Raw genomic sequence first — 19,419 nt, 5'->3', positions numbered from 1 at the left:
GTAGGTAAGAAAGGGGGCCCTATCATGTAGGCTGTATGGAGCTCCATGGGTTTTAATGGTTGCCCTGCATTTACACCACTATAATTTAGTACTGAATGTTACATACATTTGTTCACTGTGGTGCAGCTATGTTAAATGCGTCACAATGGGCCATCCTGGTGTAAATGGGCCCTTTAGGGTTTACATATACTTTAACAAAAATATTGTGCCATTTTAATCTGATCATTGCCCTGTGTGTATGGCCAGTTTGAAGATATAGGATTGTGGATCATATCATATAAATAATAACTGTAGCAGTCACACAGTGTGCATACATTTTAATTGTATGATCTGTAAGAACGCACATTGGGAAATAAGCCAGCTGTATTCAGAGAACACAACATAACAGGGTTCATAATTTACACTCTGAAAGTATACACACAGGAACAGAAGAGGAACTTTATCTACTGGCCAACTTGGGTTGCTGAGCTATACTCCTTTCTGTGTTGCAATACATAATACATATATATTAAGCTGGCTAATCTAATCAAATACACTGGCATTAATTACATTCTTGGTTAGAGTAATTAGGACCTAAAGAGATTATCAGTGAAAGCAATAACTGATTTACACTGTAAACATCCTACATTGTATCACACATATGAAAAATAAACATTACCTCTCCTTCTGTTGGAAAGGTGGTGTGGTTTCTGTATGTGTGTCTCCACCAGTTGCTGAACTTTGTTCTCTCACCGGAGTCCAACCATCCTCCAAAAGACCATATGCATGAAAATATAAAATATTTCTTCATATCCTCACCCAGCATGTCAGGGACATGGACCATCAAAGCCTTTGAAAGGAAATAGGCACGTTATTTGAATATTCAGGGTTTTCACCAAAACCAAGCAACTTCTCTAATAAATCTGCAAACTGACTTCACTAAAGTGTATATATAAGCAAAATGTTTTCAGTTTAGTTTTGGGTGGAGTAGACTATAGAAAACGATTGTGCGGAGCTAGCAGTGACAGCTAGCTCCGCCCAATAGTTTCCTATTGTCCGGCGGCTCTGCTGCTATAAAATAAAAAACTCTCGCGGGCGCTCTGGGAGCCTCCTGCTCCCGGCCTTCGGCTCAGCTGAGCCGCTCGGCCATGATCGGAAGCTGTACGGGCTATTGTGAATAGCCCGTACAGCACCCCTTTGGTTCTACTGAACCGAAGGGGTCCTGGTGCCGAAGCTAGCTGAAGGATCGCCCGAAGCTATGGCCAGATCCTTCAGCAGCTTCGTTCATAGACCCCTCAGTGTCTGTCTTCACTGTGGAGATTGGCCCTTTGTCACTAGAATTGAAACTGATTGGAAATTCAAAATTTTACAGTTGTCACCAGAACACAAAATGAGGGAAAATCTTCAAATGGTGACGACTGCTCTGGTGACAATTGCCTAAGTGGGAAATTCCCTCACTTACTGTTGTGCCTCCATACAGGAAATGACAGGAAATCTCCCCAATGGGATAGAGGCAGCAAAAAATAAACTGACAGAGGTTTAAACCCTTCCCTACTCTATCCACAAAGGAATGAATTATACATACGTTTAAGCAAAATAATTTTCCAATATTAAAATGTAAAGCAGCAACAATTAGAACATTTGTGATCTGCAATATTGTGCTAGAAAATAAATGAAAGAACTTTTTTGGGCCTGATTTACTAAAGCTGATGTTCGGTGAAGTGAACCAGTGCCCACTACTAGCCATGAGAAGAAAGAGCTAAGTTTTTTACATTCTCCGCCACCTGATTGGATATTTGAAATGAATCTCAACAGAATCTCTTCATTGTACTTCCAGCTTAATATAATTGAACAAAGCTCAGCAAAAACATTCACAGGGTTATTCACATTCAACTACCCTATTAACAAAAATGTAGCTGATTTGTGTATCACTCATGTGTAGATCCTCAAATCATCTCTGAATTGGTGCTGACACTGTCCTTCCTTCTGGAGGGTGGCTACTTTTGTTCCCCATTGTCCCTGTGTATGTTGTAAAGTAGCCACCGCTCCAAGCTCACTCCTATAATGGACTATAATCTCACATTTAGTTTACCAATTTGTATTGAGATTGTAGTCCTCAGGCAGCAAAAAATAAACTGACGGAGTTTTAAACTCGTCCCTATTCTATTCACAAGGGTTTGAGCTATACATAAGCCCAAGATAGCTAGAAATTAAGCAGAATATCTATGTTGTCACACTCCTGTTGCACACCTCTAGAATAAGATTGGAGTGAATTTACTAAGACTAGAGCAGACGGAATCTGGAGCAGCAGTGCATGGCAACCAATCAGCTTCTATCTTCAGCTTGTTCAGTTAAGCTTTGAAAATGAAAGCTAGAATCTGATTTGTTGCCATGCACAGCTGCTCTACATAATTGCCTGCTCCAGTCTTAATAAATTCCCCTCTGAGTGCTTGTCTTCTAAGTATTATCCATGTTAAAAGTACCATTGTCACATACAAGAAGGTTCCATTAGGCATGATCAGTAACACAGCCAAAGACATGAGTCTAATCATAAACTATTTTTTTACTAATCTTACTACAATGTACTAAAACGTGATTGGCTGCAATGGCATACTGCCTTCCTTATAAAGAGAGCTTGCATCATGTGTGAAATGATCAAGGCAAGAACAGGATTTCAATATTTAAAATAGCTGTAATAAATCCTTCGAACTGCTCTTAGCAGCTCATATAGTGAAAAGAGAGCTTCCATTTGTCAGTTGTCATGTTGAATTCCTGAAAACCAGTGCATTGCAATTCCACTTCGTTAAATCCACAAAGATATTTATTATCATACATTCTCCAGAAGAATCTGAGTTTTTATAATGAAAAATGTTGGCAATACTAATATGGTGTGAGGGTAGAATTGTTGCTTTTGGCTTGAGAAGTAGTAAAATTTCTCATGTCATTTGTTGAATAATTTTTCTCTCATTTAGAGACAGTACTTTAATTGGCAGCAAAATTAGCCATCTGCACTGGAAAGAACAAAGACAGCATGCTAATACGGAAAACACACTATAATAATATTACTGCCTCAGGATTTTTCTTGTAATACCTTGTGCTACAAAAACAATTGCACTTTTTTTCACAGTGCTTCTGCAAATAATATTGGCACTGGCTTCACTACTGACACAAGTCTAAACAGATAATGTTGTCTATATATTGATATATCTTTCATAAATACAGTGACAAATCTGACATGTTTTATTTGACTTGCTGCATGGTGCTCAATTAACAAAGTCTTCCATCATGCTAGCAGATTACTGTTTATATACTGTATATTTTGAGCATTTCAAAATACTTGCCATGAACTATGTAAAATCTACCCAGTTATTATAAACACTTAAACCTTGCTTGCTTACTGTCGTTAGCCATCAATTAAAGCAAACGTTAAAAAATATATATATATACACAACTCCCCAACCTGTGCTAGGCGCCTTTGCTGCCTACAGTTACATTTACTATCGCTTTTCTGCACCATGCTGAAAAAATCCTGATATTTCATAACATGGAGAAGAATGCGACATGCCACCTGCTTCCTTTTGTTTAACAAGAATTAAAGATATTCCTTTAAAATTGTATTAATAGTCCTTTTAAGATATATGATACATGAAAATGGGTATTGTTTTAAAAATACAATATAACTTTGTAATTATAGGATTAGTCGTTTTTTTATAGATCCTTTTTCACAGACCAGAACCAAACACAGGTATGCAGGTGCGCTTACTATGTAATAATAGGACATTCTATATGCTGGGAATATATCAGTCTGGTGTCATGAATCCATATCCTTTTTTCCTGTTGTGATTTTATTAAAGGATAAGAATAGAATTTAGGATAGGATCCAAGCAGAGGAAACAAGGACAATGGGCAAATGCTGACCTACACGTTATGGAGCTTGCAGTGCCCCCTTTGTCAGCAGCCAGTACAGTGACCTATGGAAAAAGTGAGGAGAGGCATTTCCAGGCTTTCCCTACATTCCAGGTCACATGACATGGTGATATGAGGGAAGTATAAGAGCACTTCTCCTTATACTGTGGTACATCCCACACTGATCATGAGGTTTGAGTATGTGCTCTTTCCCAAAGGCTTGACATTAGCTCAGGGTTTTGTCTTTTGGATTAGCCCCGTGGTGACACTGTCAAAACACCTGGCAAAAGATGGAGCAGGTAGCAGTTAGTATGCTATGTTATGGACAAGCAGGTGGATCTGTGGATAGGCTGGATGTGGTGTGAACCAGCCCTTAAGATCATTCCTGGAGTAACACTCTAGGTCTCTTGCACATGCCACAAACTAGTCAGCTTGTTTGGAAGAAAATGGGTTTCTGCAGATTGCGCTGACTTTATATAAGAATTATGTGAAAATTGCAGTAACACTTAGCAACCAGAGATGATACTGCTTTGATCTGGCTACACTAAACATTTCAATTTTCAGTTTAGAATACTTTGTTGGTACCTGTATATATCTGCTTTTGCACGACATTAAATACAGGTCTCTGGGTGTAAAAAGAAACATGACTATATACACATACATAATGAAATGTATTCAGTCCAGTAGCCTATCGCAACAATGTAAAGGTGATCAGTTCAGGCCAGGAGAAACATTATGGAATATTGGTTACTATGGAATACTTTGTACATTACTCTTTCGTTTATAACATAATGAATACGAATTTGGTGTCTTTGATTCACCTGAATACACTGAAAAACACATACATATAGCATACCTTGGCAATCTTACAGAATGTCTGCACCACACTTGCTTCACAAAGGAAGAGCTCTCTGTGTTGCCTCTTTCTTTCCTCTCTTTGTCCTTGTGGATTAAGTATGTGTTTATTTCTAAGAAACTGTAAGCAGGGCTCTAAAATAAAATTAAATACATGTAAATACAGGACAAACATCAAGCGTTCAGCCATTAAGGACAATTAGCATAAATAAGAGTTTAGTTAAATTTGGTTCACTCATATTCTGAATGTTCTTCAGGCAGAGGCCCGCTGGATGAGGCAATGTCAGTGAATGGACAGTTGCCTGTCTGTTGCATCTAAACCTAATAAATTTAAGAACTGAGCCAACCAGCTCTGTACAACCTTTAGACCCAGTGATAGGATGTGCTCAATTAGAGGTGCAGATGCACACTGGGCATTCTCTTTCAGCATCTAAAGCTGACCATAAATCTGTTTGCACATTCTCCTTTGGATGAACCAAGAGCTATAAAATACAAGAGTCTCCCTGATTGGATATAAATTGAATGAATTGTTAAAGTAGGACAACATATACTACAGTTGTGGTAAACCTAAAGGAGATTGCACAGAGATTGTGCATTCAAATTGTAATATGTGTGACAAGCTTGAGGCCTAAAAGAGGAACTCTGCACGATTTAGCTGTAAATAAAATATATAATTTGGATGGATTGGCTCGTTAACCCTTTGCCTTGTGTAATAGAAAAATGTTGCATGTTACTTTTAACTCTTTCTACCAAAATAGCATGTCTATGTAGCACTTGTTATAGAGTTCTTATAGTCCCCTTCCAAGTATACCTACATTATCTTTGCTACATATGAGTAAAAAAAGCAATCTGCCATTTTGCATCTTGTTTCCTTGCTCCTGTATATATTCTTCAGACAGCCTGTATTTCAGATGCTTGGATAGATGCCCATTGGCTTCCCTAATTGCATACTTCCCATGATACTAAGTAAATAAACCACTTTTGGACAGTCACCTTATTTGCAGCCGAGGTAAACCATTGATAATTATCACTTAGCATTTCGAGCAGCTAAACAGCTCAGCAAAATGACATTAATACTAAAATACAGCTAATCCGCCCATCTGTCAGAAGCAGGCTGTCGGCTGACCAATGGCCGGCCACTCGGCCATCTTCGGCTTTCAGCGCGGCTCAGCCGAGCCGATGCATATGCGTTCGGCTCGGGTGAGCCGCTCGGCCATGATCGGGAGCTGTTTCACAATAGCCCGTACAGCACCCCTTTGGTTCTACTGAACCGAAGGGGTCCTGGGGCCGAAGCTAGCCGAAGGATCGCCCGAAGCTACGGCCAGATCCTTCGGCAAATCTTCATTTATTTACATCAGATTGCAGTTGGAGGCGTGCGAATCCACAGTGCCAACTGAGAGTAAAAGAATGGTTAATAGCAAGTCGTGCCAGAAGATAGATCTCACTCCTGGATTTCTTCCTGAATGGTATATGAAGCCAGCAAGGATTTAAACTGCAAGCATTCATCGATGAATAAAATTTCACCTTTGCATGTGTTCAGATACAAAGCCTAAATTTAGGTAAACACCTAAATATACACAAAAAATACTGTACACATATGTAGACAAAGGATGCGTGATTTTATTCAGTCTTCTGATGCAGACTCCTAGGTCAGGCAGCCTACTTAGGTCTCTCTGCAGATTACATCTCTCTCCTGGATCTCTCTGCAGACTACAGCAGTAGTACAACAGAGTCTAGAGGCCAACCCAGCCTGTAACTGGACAATGATGGAGCAGCAGTACACTGTTGATGTCACCTGTGTGCTCTTTTCTCCTATAAGCATGTTCTTATGTTTGACTGACAGCACTCTACAATAGAATAGGACCATGATTGCCTAATAGTGTTGACCCTCGCTTTCCCAGTCTGATAGTTGCTGTGCAGGAGATTACAAGAGCCTTCATATCAAAACAGATTCAGGCAGTTACACTAGTTCTATGCAAAGATACTTTTAGTAATTTGAATTAATACTGAATTAAATATTGTCCTTTGTTTTTCCTGCAGTTCAGCTTTAACTTCCCTACCATCAATAAAACTAGAATATAGGGGTCTGAATGATTATTCAGTTCAAGATGTGACTACATCACCGTTATACTTTTTGACAGTAATGGCTCTATTGAGAATTCTTTCATGCGGCACCAAGGTGCCTTCTTTATGATTCTCACTGATTCACCACCATAATGAAATAAATGTTATCCTTCCAGCAGCTATGATTGAAAAACTACATTTTGCCATTTCCTTTTCACCAGTAAGAAGTACACAAACTTTAATCAACTACCAAATTCAAAAATGAAAATCATATTTGCTATAAATCAAATTCACACTATCTCATCAAACGCATTGCATTGGGCGAAGTTCAGGCTGTCAGTGTGATGTACAGCACACAGCGAGCACTAATATAAGCTAAATTGCCTGAGTCATGAGCAATGATACTGTAATTCTACAGAAAATTGGAAATCAATTCCTGTCATTGCAGCATATAACTCCTTTATCAGAGTTCCAGTTCACCCATGTAATACAGCTGGAAAGAGGTTTCAGCTGGCATTCATACCAATTTCATTCAATAAACGGAAATCATGTTTTAGTTACGGAGCCTGGGAAAACTCTGAGCAAATACACTACGGCATTAAACGGTTGGAACTCTATGATTTGGGCACAGACATAGAATCAATGTACAATTAGAGATTTACAACAAATTCCTGTAAAGGAAGAAAATAATGTAAGTGATGCAGTTAATATGAGACTGTCATAGATGAAGCACACTTGGGCAAACAAGTATAAACAAGTTTGGTTGCCCAGACCTTTGTTATTATGGTGGCTTCTCACAATTTTGTTTTTATAAAGCTGAAGACTTTGACTCATTGAGACTGATTTATTAAAATAGGAGAGAGATGGTTTACTTAGCAATGTGAATGCTCACTGAGCTTAGTAAATTAGATGAAGCTGTGTTCACACCAAGGAAATCGTACTGATTACCTCCTTCTATGCCCACCGTGTACAACACCAAAGCATAACTAGTGGCTTCATGACTGCCCACAGACCTTCTGACTTATTTAAGTGTTCTTAGCCTGCCCTACCTATGTCAAAAGTAAAGCCTGAGTATATCATACTTTTAATAGCTATTTTATATTTTTTTCAACTAATTGCAAGTCAGGGGAGCTGTATTTAGACACCTAAACGGTTTTAAAATCTTGTTCAAACTATATGCCTTCTGTCCTATGATTATTTTATTAAAAACTGCAGCAAGAATGTGTGATTTGAGTCAGTATGGGGTCTGCTTTATATGTAGAGCTACTTTTTAACAAAAAAAAAAGCAAAATAGAAAAGAGTGATGTCTCTTTCTAACAGGCTCCTAACATTTCAAGAACCCTCTTCCCATTATAATTGGTTTGTTAACTTTAGCCACAAATGGCCAGAGGGCGGGAAGGAAATGTGGAAAAAGCCATCACAATTTGTAAATGCTAAGGCTAAGTTTAACATAATCTCATTATGAGAGGCAAGATTTAACTGGCCGTACACAGACTGAATTTCAGTCATTTCCTGTTGAATTGGATAAAATTTGATTCATGGGGGGTCCTACTAGTATCACCTGGCTCAGCCAAAGTTGACGTTTCAATTGACTTTTGTTGAAAGAGCAGGGTGGAGATTTGTTGGCCAAACATACCGCAGCCAATTAGATTCAGTCATTGTTCAGGTATTCTAACAGCCGTGGATGCAGGGTATCAGAAATCAAAGCTATCAGGGGAAATTTCCTTATCCACTCTGTTTGGCGTGGATGGGGTAATTAAAATAATGTTATTGTGTATCAGCTTAAGCGGTCTATTTATCAATGTTTTCACCCAAGATTCACATTCATCCAAGATGTACCCATTTTTTATTTCAATCTTTTTTTAAATGTGTACATCTGAGTAAAAATTAATTGAATATTGGATGAAAACAGACTCCTAAATTAGGATCTCAAGATTATGATCATATTAGAAAAATTTATTTTTCCTTGGAACTGCAGTGATTTTGCATGCGGCATTGCACAGAACATTCTAATAATTCAGTTATGAAATTACACATGATTTATATGTAATAAAGACATTTTGCATTGTTAATCACCTCTCAGTTTGGAAACAGAAAAATATTAATAGCATTATCACTAAGTTACTTTTGGGGTGATTTTCTATTTTTTACTACTTTAATGACTATTGACCTTAGGTATAGTGTGTTCCACAACAAATAAAGATGACAAAGAAACACTTGCTTTTTTTCATGTTCTAAGAAGGATTAGCTGGGGCAGTACCTATTAATTGGCCTTAATTATGTAAAAAGTTTTTCTATAAGAAGCACTCGAGGAGTGAATGATTTTTACCACTTAGGATCAGATTATGATGTGTTTAAACTTATAGAGAGGATGAATATCTATCAGAAAGAAACCTTTGAACATGTAAATCCTCTTATGTAAAATGGTACTGGGTTTTATGCCTTATCTTTTTTTCAAATGAGGACTTGCCGTGCTATAAGTATGTCATTATCATGCCCCATCACCTCAGAATGTTAATGATGAAGCTCTCCACAAACTACATTGAGCCTTTTATTATTTTGTAATAAACATGACAACGATATGTGTAGTGTGTGTATGTTCTTTGTAAGAAAACATGTATTATATGTATAAATATTGAGTCTTCCATTGGTGACCTCCTTCTAAGAATACTAGTTGCCTGGTTAGCTCTAAAATTGTATTTCTGAGACACTTACCCAAGAGTAATATGCAGATTAGGAAAGTTATAGTGAAGTCGGAACTCCTAATTTGCAGACTTGTTTCAGGTCAGTGACATTGAACACACTTAAGCCACTGGAGCATCATGGAAACTAGGCAAGTAACATTTTCAGAAGATGGCATAAGCAATGGCAGCTTCCACAATCCATCATCACACATTTCTATTAAAGATTGTAGCTACCTATGACTCATTCTGGCAGTTTTTCTGTCATATTACAAGACCTTTGCTGCACTTATAACATAACCTTAAAGATTAATTACAGTCAGATATTTAAATCTGAACTCCAGGCATAAATATTTATGTATACTTTCATTGGTCCAGCTTGGCCCAATGTAAGTATACATTATTTATTCCTGGCAGCCCATGCAGATCCTGTAAAACACTGTAGTAGCCAAAGCTACTAAAATGCTTTAAGGAAAACTTCCAGGTCCTGCACTGCTGGTGTGCTGAGATACTTCCTCTCTGCTCTGAAAACACAGGGGGTCGCTCGTTTGGCACAGTGGCCATTCGGAGAACCCCGAGTAGTTTTATCAATGTATACAAGGCATTCTCTGCTTAAAAGAGGGGTGGTGCCCTGACCTTCTTCTAAGGAGCTCTCACACCAGTATACCTGTAATGGACCAGAACAATTTTTACATTTCAGCTATGGGCTTTTTGGTTTGGTGATAATTATAATGACATTAATTATAATATCAATATAATACAGATACAATTTTTTTAGAGACAAACAAAGCTTTCTCCCACCTCTTTTTGTACAGATTATATTATTTTCTAAAACAAAATGATAAAAGATGCTTCTTTCTAGTTTACACAGTAATAATTTTAAAACAGCTATTTGTCTACAGTGTTACTGTAGACAAAAAGTGAAATTTCTATTCTATAATTTGCCCCATTTATAATAACACTGAGCCACAGAGCAGGAATATACTAATTATACCAGCCATGGCAGGACCAATGTGCACTATGTACACCCTAGGAGTTTAGATGTAAAAAAAATCCACCTAATGTCCATAAATTATTAACAGACTTAATATGTGTACCACTACAAAATATTTTATATGTCTACCCTATTTACATTTTAGCACACTTCTGTATACTGTACTGAATGTCATATACTCCACAGCACTCTACTCTATACCCTATTATAAGTTATATATTCCATAGCCGTCCATTCTGTACATCATATGCTCCCCCACCCCTCTCAGGTGGCTGCCTATGCAGCCTTACACTAGCATTGGCCCTGGTCCCATGTTACCCCTTAGGTGAGCTGATTAGCATTGCCACCTTTTCTTCACGTGAAACCCAAACACTCTAAAGCCAATTGTTTTCTTGGAGAATATGCAGGTGAGAGAGAGGAGAGGGAGGAGAGGCAGCCAGGAGAGAGGAGAGACAGCCAGGAGAGAGAGAGAGGAGAGACAGCCAGGAGAGAGAGGGAGGAGAGGCAGCCAGGAGAGAGGAGAGACAGCCAGGAGAGAGAGAGAGAGGAGAGACGGCCAGGAGAGAGAGAGAGAGAGGAGAGACAGCCAGGAGAGAGGAGAGACAGGCAGTAGAGAGAGAAAGAGAGAGAGAAGAGACAGCCAGGAGAGAGAGAGAGAGAAGAGACAGCCAGGAGAGAGAGAGAGAGGATAGACAGCCAGGAGAGAGAGGGAGGATAGACAGCCAGGAGAAAGAGGGAGGAGAGGCAGCCAGGAGAAAGAGGGAGGAGAGGCAGCCAGGAGAGAGGAGAGACAACCAGGAGAGAGGAGAGACAACCAGGAGAGAGAGGTGGAGAGACAGCCAGGAGAGAGAGGAGATACAGCCAGTAGAGAGAGGGAGGAGAGGCAGCCAGTAGAGAGAGGGGGAGAGATAGCCAGGAGAGAGAGTGGAGAGACAGCAAGGGGAGGGAGAGACAGCCAGGAGAGAAGAATTAGAGCGGAGACTGCGAGCCCGGCCTTCTCCCCCAACATCAGTACCTGACCTCACAAATGGTCCAACATTCCCATAGACACACTCCTAAACCTTGTGGACGCCTTCCCAGAAGAGTTGAAGCTGTTATAGCGGCAAAAGGCGGCCAACCCAATACTGAACCCTACAGACTAAGACAGCGATGCCATTAAAGTTCATGTGCGTGTAAAGGCCTCCCAATACTTTTGGCAATATAGTCTATGTTGTGTTCCCATCCACAAACCGCACCCAATTCATGTGTACAAAATATTTATTTATTTTCTAGTTGTTTGTTAGGAGCAGATCATACAGTAAATAGAACTCTACGGGAAGCTTCCATCACTTAGAACAGTATAGACATGGTTAATTATGATAGCCATTGCTCCCAGCCCCCTCCCTAAAGGTGCCCATACACCTTACAACCATCGCAAGACTTTTGTCTTGCGATGGTTGTAAGCTAATTAAAAGCTTGTACGATCTGCCCATCTTGGACAGGCAGATCGTACTTGCGATCATCGAAAGCCCACCCCGCTGTGGGGCGGGCTTCTGATGATCGCAATGCTGAACGGGCAGTGTGCGCGTTGGCACACCGGCCTGTTCCGCAGTTGTCTTACGAGCACGCCACTAACCCACCGGGAATCGTATGATTCTCGGCGGGTTTTCTAGCATGCTCCTTCGACAAAAGACGTGCGACCGTACAGTAAAAACGGTTGCACGCCTTCCATACACCTTGCGATTATCGTACGATCGTGGGATTTCCCGCGATTATCGTACGATAATCGCAAGGTGTATGGGCACCTTAACATTACAAACAATAGGAAAATTTAAGAATATCCAGCAAGTAAAAAGGTGAGCAGAAATGTTTATTGTTTAATAAGTTGTGTCATGTGCTCAGGAACATGTAACATATAAATTAGGATTTAATTCCAATGTGGTACAATGCTCTTGTAAGGCACAGAGACCAATCCAATTACTTTTTTTAAATCAAACAGGTGGGAATTGGAATTAAACTTTGCCCCAGGAATGTTGATGAACTGTGTGACGGAGCTGGAAGAAAGGGATGACAGGGGGTACAGCCTGGTCCCTCCTTGCTAGGACTGTCACCCTCTGTCAGGGACACTCAGTACTCTCCGGGTGTGATATTACTTACAGGTCTGAGGCCCTTCTCATCCTCAACAGATAAGGAAAACACAGCTCAGGATGGGACATGTTTCTTCAGCGGGCCAGTGGAGGAGGGGGGAGGAACAGACCCGAGGACGTTCATCCCGTGCAGTGTACCGTTCACCGGCTACACTGCCATCACTTTAACCCTTTGCTGCAGAGCTCTCCTGCTCAAGGGGGAAGCTGCATTTAACACCTCTGCAGTAATGCCCGCTCATTCCGGCGCCCAGGGAGGGACAAGTGTCCCCCTTCCCACACCCCACCAACTGGCTGCACTTGTTCTGTCTGCCGCTCGGGGTGAAAGGGACAGCTGTAGTAGATCACTGTAAACTATGGGGCCCAAAACAGCTGCCCCTTTTGCCTTACGATAAAGATAGGTAGCCCTGAAGCCGCCGTCAGTCTGCTGCAGCCGCCCTGTTTCCCTACCTCATGCCGCAGGGATGGCTCTCTCCTCCTGCTCTCGGTGGTGCTGCTGCTGCTGGGACTGCTCTGCAATAAACCCAGGCTGGCGTGGGGACGGAACGCAGTCCCAGCATGAATATGTTAGGCGTGGAGACCCGGCGGGGGAGGGCTCTGAACCCCCAGGAGAAGGTTCCCTTTTCCAGTGCTGCCAAGCCCTGCTGTAGTCTAGGCGAGCAAGGCAGCCGCGAGGCCCCTGTGAACGCGAGGCCTTAGGTGACCGCCTAACTCGCCTAATTAGAGAGCAGCCTCTGATCATCACTACAAGTATGGTCATATTCTAAGACACAGGTTATTTCTACTGCTAGGAAATTGTGGAACTTCAGAACTGTATTGCTTTCTTTTACACTTTTTCTAGAAATTCAGTAAACTGCCATTAAACTAAGTTTTGCTTTCTGGCCCATGCTGCAGACTTTTAAAATGAATTTACAACATTTACAGCATCTGTCCAAGCTGTGAGTGGGTACCTTAAAAATAAATATCTCAAGTCATCTGTAGTGAGCTTTGGTTACAAAGCACAGAAGGATCTTCCCTCTATTGACAGCAGATGATCCAAATATGTCATCTCTTAAATATGCCTTCCAGCATCTTTAAAATTTAATGAAACCAGAAAATTCTCATTAAAATGAATCTTGACTATTTGCACAATCTGGAAACTCAACAAAAATTTCCCCTAAGAGCTGCACTTTAAAAAAAATAAAAAATAGTTTTAGATAACACAGTGACTTAATAATTAATAATACATATGTCATTTGTAAAAGGCCAAATTTCTACAATTTTGCAATTTAGAGTTTCAGGAGCACATAATATAAATGCCATATTTTGTAAATTACGTACAATATAATTACTACTACTGTTTGGTTTCTTCAGGTATGCCTTTGTATTGGGGTGTAAAGATTTGCAATAGCTTTCTTGATCAAGTTAAGAGTTGTATCAACTGTAAAACATGTCACTTCCAACCGTCAACCCTTTTAAGGCAAAGAGGTTAAAGAACAACCTCTGCAAATAATTACCTTCCCTTTGCTTCAATGCAGATATTTTCAGGGACTGGAAACAAAGAGAGGAAGCCCCTGTGTAAGCTCCAAGTCAGGGCCTGAAGCTTACACAGGGCAAAGAACTCTCTTACACAGGGCAAAGAACCACCATGTGACAGCGCTGGGTGCCTTGACAGCCAATCACCAAAACTGTCACATTGGAAGAAGGGGAATGACTCCCATTTTCCCCTATACCCAGAAGTGCTAGGTATTTTTTTTCACTTCTGGCAACTGAATAGAGTAGTAGGATAGGTAAAGCAAGGTAAGCATGTGATACAGCTGGGGCCACCCTTAAATGGAACTGAATTAAAAAAATTCAAATTTGCTATGTTAAAGAGAATATCTAGAAATGTTAATTCTGCCTCAGCAGTACCATGGAAAGCCTACCATTTGTCTAGAAACTCTCCTAAAACATTCCTGAAAATGTCCTTGCATTTGAGTGTAACTATGCAATTCTGTGCCTACAGCTTTATAGCTGTATATCTGCAGTGTGACCTCTGACTGCTGGTCTAAGGAGATTTGTAGTGAGATTTAGTTACATAGTTACATAGTTACATAGTATTTGGGGTTGAACAAAGACATACGTCCATCAAGTCCAACCCATATAGGTCCACGCATCATCTCATTCTTAGGGATACTGGTATCCCTGGATATTACGGTCCCTCAAGAAATTGTCCAAACGTTTCTTGAACAAATCTAAACTCTTGGCTGAAATCACTGCCGATAGCAGTGAGTTCCAGACCTTAACCGCTCTTACTGTAAAGAACCCTCTTCGCCCATTGTGCTGGAATTTTTTCTCCACCAACTTTAGGTGGTGGCCTCTAGTCTTTGTAATGGAGTTAATCTCAACCAGTTTGTTGCCAATGTTGCTGTCACCATTGAACATCTACACTACTCTGCTACTTGCTGTTCTTCTTGCATGGAGGCTGTGACATGAGGAAGAAAAGTCCTGCCTCTACCAAGATGGCTGCCTCAATACAGAGACCAAGTACAGAACAAGACATGGTAAATCAGTAATAGGGGTAAGATCAGATGCAATACTAGTAATAATTCCTTTGCCCCTGCATCATCTCTTTTGGGCACAGCTTAAATAGTTCAGCTCCTTTTTAAAATGAACCTATGTATTTTTCCCTGCACTGAAAAAGCATAGGTTCAATTTAGGGATCACCAGTTTCAAATATTCTTTTGTGTATCTTAGGATACTTAGTGGAGAAGCTAAAAATTCAGATAACATTTATTGAACAAACCTAATAGTTGCCTAAATGATTTCAAGTGCATACACAAGACCATGAAAATCTACCATATATATGACTTATTCTGTAAGTCACTATAATGGTAAAGATAGAGTGATACAGAAAATTAGCTAAATTACCTAGGAATGTCTTGGTGAGTTGATGTAATAGTGGCTGATGTTCTTCCTCCTGGGTTGTCATCCACATTTTGAGAGGTAATTTGCAATCTATATCATCACTTGTCATGACCAGAATACCCATACAACTCAAGATTGAAGGGCTCACATTGGCTAATGTATCCAGCTACAGAGGAAACAAAGAGAAATGGAGTGCATCCTATAAATAATTATATAAATAGCTCCTGATATTAGCTGCAGCTTATTTTATGTGTGTGACCACAGTGCCACCCTCTGTTCAAATACCAGTGCAGGTAAGCTGAATTCATGATACAGTAATATGTGAGAAAATAAAGTATAATTTATAAGCACCCTCCAATGTATAGTCATTGCTTTTAAATAACTTGAATAGTTTATATATTTTAGGAAACATTTAAACATGAAAACAAACGGCATTGATTGGAAAACAAACCTTACATTGATTGGAAATAGAAAATGCAATCTAATTTAATGAATAAAATACTGTAAATATAACCACATGTACATGCTGTGTACCATATAATCACGAGCGATAGTTATTATTATTATTATGCAGGATTTATATAGCGCCAACAATTTGCTCAGCGCTTTACAAAATAGTGGAGACAGTACAGTTACAATACAATTTACAGTACAATACAGTTTCAGAACAATAGGGTTGGGAGGGCCCTGCTCGTGAGAGCTTACAATCTAGTAGGAGGGGCAAGTGATAGAAAAGGTAATAATTGTTTGGAGTGAGTTATTGGAGGAAGTAAAAGCCAGTTATGTTGAGATGAGGTAGGCTTCCCTGATGAGATGGGTTTTTAAGGATCGCCTAAAGGTGGGCAGCGTAGGAGATAGGCGGACAGATTGGGGTAAGGAGTTCCAGAGGATGGGGGACACTCACTGATGATAGTTACCAGTGATCATCAGTGATCGTTTTATTATAATAAAGTTTTGATAACAAGCATAACAGAAATTGTGGCGCATTTTCTTTGCATTTATTCCCTTTCCATGCATTTATTATTTCAATGCATATTTATTTCAGGTGCTACCAGCATCTTAGCAACCAATTACTAATGTCCAGCCCCATTAAGCTGTCAGATAGATTTCCCAGCTGGATGTAAACAAAGGAGTGGGGATGCTGTCACACTATTGTCTAAATATGGACAACATCAACAGCATACCTGTCTCTGTGTTGTCATTGCTAGAGCTGTAATTTGCAGCAAGTTTTCTTTTGTTTTAGCAGGTCAACAGGCATTGTTCATTGATTGATAAACATCTGCATCGCTGGATGGCGTGATTGGATGGATTTTTTTGTTTGTATGTGTGTGTGTGGGGGGGGCATATTTGGTCAGTGGCTTTACCCACGATCCTTCTGTGGTTTGTAGACATTCAGTCACCAGTGGGTATCTGTCAGTTATGGTGGGTGAGCGCTGGGAGCAAGATTGTCATGCACAGTCATCGTGTTTGTGTCATCAGGGCTGTCATTCATAGTGATTGACTATGGATCTACATAGCTGGATGATGTGATTGAGTTGGCTTAACATTGTGACCAAATTAACTGATACAGTGCTGCCATAGCTTATCAACTTCTTAAAATGTTACTTGCTTTGCAGTTATTCTGATCCTCTGGATTTATTACTTAGTCACTCACTAGGTTTTGGCCAGAGATGGACTTTAACCGTAAACAAATATACTGTACAAAACAAACAAACAGACAGCGCCTTGTCCTTGTGTAATACAGTTTAATAATCAATTAACATAAAAGCTGGCATAAAATATTACTCACATGTTAATCACTGAATGAATGGTACAAGGCAGACCCCCACACAAAGCTGCCTTGCTATCTGATGCGTTTCGGGGAATATACCCCCTTCCTCGTGCTCTGAGGAAGGTATATTCCCTGAAGCGCGTCAGCTAGCAAGGCAGCTTTGTGTGGGGTCTACCTTGTACCATTCATTCAGTGATTACCATGTGAGTAATATTTTATGCCAGCTTTTATGATCATTGATTATTAAACTGTATTACACAAGGACAAGGCGCTGTCTGTTTGTTTGTTTTGCATGTTTTGTGAGGAATACTTCCCAGTGGCCTTTTGATGATGGCAGCCTGCAAACGATTGTTGGTGGAGAATATCATTGGGAGTCTGCTGAGCGCTGTGGTGTGCATCTTTTTGGAACATTGTAAAATATACTGTACAGGTCTTCTTCAGGCCAGCATGGTTGTCAGGCATGTACTACATTTTTAGTAGAGTAAGTGAAGGCTAAGTAAGCTTTTTATTACAGTTTGTGCCTCAGATATATGTACCATATATACAGTATATTATAGCTCAATTATATTTAGACAAAAGCTGCAGTGCTTGATTTGCCAGGCTGCATTTAGTCTACAGTCCCAGTTCTGTTGATATATAGGCATCATTACATAACATGTTACAAAATGCCTTGATAGGATGTTAAAGAGATTAAAAAAAGTTTCAGGGACATCATTCTACAATTTCATGGCTTTTTTTTTCAACTGTAGGGATGGCTAGCATACTTCAAAAGCAAAGCAAGGGGTTTGATCTGTTTCAAAAAGGCCCTTGAAGTTCAAAATGCAGTCCTGTGTCTGAAAAAAAGCACCATCCTTTAAGAAAAGTATGTAAGTATTGAAAAAAAAATATAGCATTTTCAAACAATGTTGATTGAAAGCAGTTTTTCAAAACTGTCAGTTCTTCATGCAAACTCAAAGTACTTGAAACAATCTATATGGCAAAACCCTTTAAGTACATCATGCAATGGATAGTACCAGATAGGCCAAAAAAAAACTGCTATAATCACACAAAAGTTTGGAACAGAGGTAAGAAAAATCATCAACAGTTTATTTGTGAGCTAATTATTTCAAGACAATGACTTGCAAATTATCACATTCAACACATTTTGTTATTTAACAACAGGAACACCTGCATCTGCTCAAGATGGTTCAATTAACACGAGGAGGAAACATGGAATGATGCCTTGTGATTATAGTTTCAATTTGTAATGTGTAAATCAAGGAAGAATGATTGAAATAAGCTGTCACAGTTAACGATTTCCTCCTTTTCACTTTTTAAATGAGATGTTTTAGAGTCTTCCATTTTTGGAAAGCTGTAGTACAATAATTCTTTATACAATATTAGCATTTGACGTGCCGATTCCTATGTCAATTTTAAAAGAATATTCTAATAAAAATAAATGGCCATCACTTACCTCCCAAAATATTAGAAGAGACTCAGAGATCCGTATACATTCATTATTTTGAAATGTAAAATATTCTGCCAAAAAATTATAATGGTTTTAGATTTCATATTGGCATAAAGTAGAAAAATTGTACATTATTTTAATTGTAATGGAACTTGAATCCTCTGGCATGTAAAGTGTATGTAAGCCCAAGGACAAATATTAACAGGGTTATTCACAAAAGTGTGAAGAGTTTGGAGTGGGCAGAAGAAGTGAACAATCTAGGCCATAATAGCTGATTTGGAAACAATTCTCCAATTCAGCTATGTTGTCCTAGATTGTTCACTTCTCCGGCCTTCTCCTAACTCTTCACCCTTTTGTGAATAACCCTGTTAATATATTGCAGTTTAGCAATCCTTAGATATGGCAACTACTTTAGTCTCATTATTCCAGACTTCTTTTTCTTTATTTTCAACTGGTGAGTCCCCAGTAATATGTTCTCCCTTAAGGCGACAACACTTCAATGTACATCTATAGGGGAGTAGCACAGTCACCCCAAGCTGCTCCTTCCTAATTAAGACTTTGGGCCGACGAGCTGACAACTGCACATTCAGCCTTAGCACGTAGACAAAGCCTAAGGAGCAGCTGGCCCCACATCATTAGAAGGGGGATGAGCACCACCACATCCAGCGTCATTCAATCCAGGGGTTGCTCCAATTTCGAGGAGGCAAATGGGG

At 39.7% G+C, this 19,419-nt stretch overlaps 1 protein-coding gene across 1 annotated transcript in view; it reads right to left on the bottom strand.

Annotated features, from left to right (window-relative positions):
* Positions 1 to 19,419, bottom strand: part of LOC108797154 (dynein beta chain, flagellar outer arm-like) — a 337,005-nt gene that overhangs the window by 186,907 nt on the left and 130,679 nt on the right. Inside the window, exons 51-54 of the mRNA XM_018568726.1 lie at positions 18,713 to 18,777; positions 15,492 to 15,654; positions 4,742 to 4,875; positions 659 to 829 (exon numbers count right to left, since the gene is read on the bottom strand). Of these exons, the coding sequence (XP_018424228.1) occupies positions 659 to 829; positions 4,742 to 4,875; positions 15,492 to 15,654; positions 18,713 to 18,777 (533 nt within the window). The remainder of the gene's footprint in view (positions 1 to 658; positions 830 to 4,741; positions 4,876 to 15,491; positions 15,655 to 18,712; positions 18,778 to 19,419) is intronic.

The sequence above is a fragment of the Nanorana parkeri genome, unplaced genomic scaffold, assembly GCF_000935625.1.
Source record: "Nanorana parkeri isolate BGI_ZX_2015 unplaced genomic scaffold, ASM93562v1 scaffold1235, whole genome shotgun sequence".
Classification (NCBI taxonomy): Eukaryota; Metazoa; Chordata; class Amphibia; order Anura; family Dicroglossidae; genus Nanorana; species Nanorana parkeri.
The sequence above is the reverse complement of the archived record's forward strand: the minus strand, read 5'-3'. Positions and strand labels throughout refer to the sequence as shown.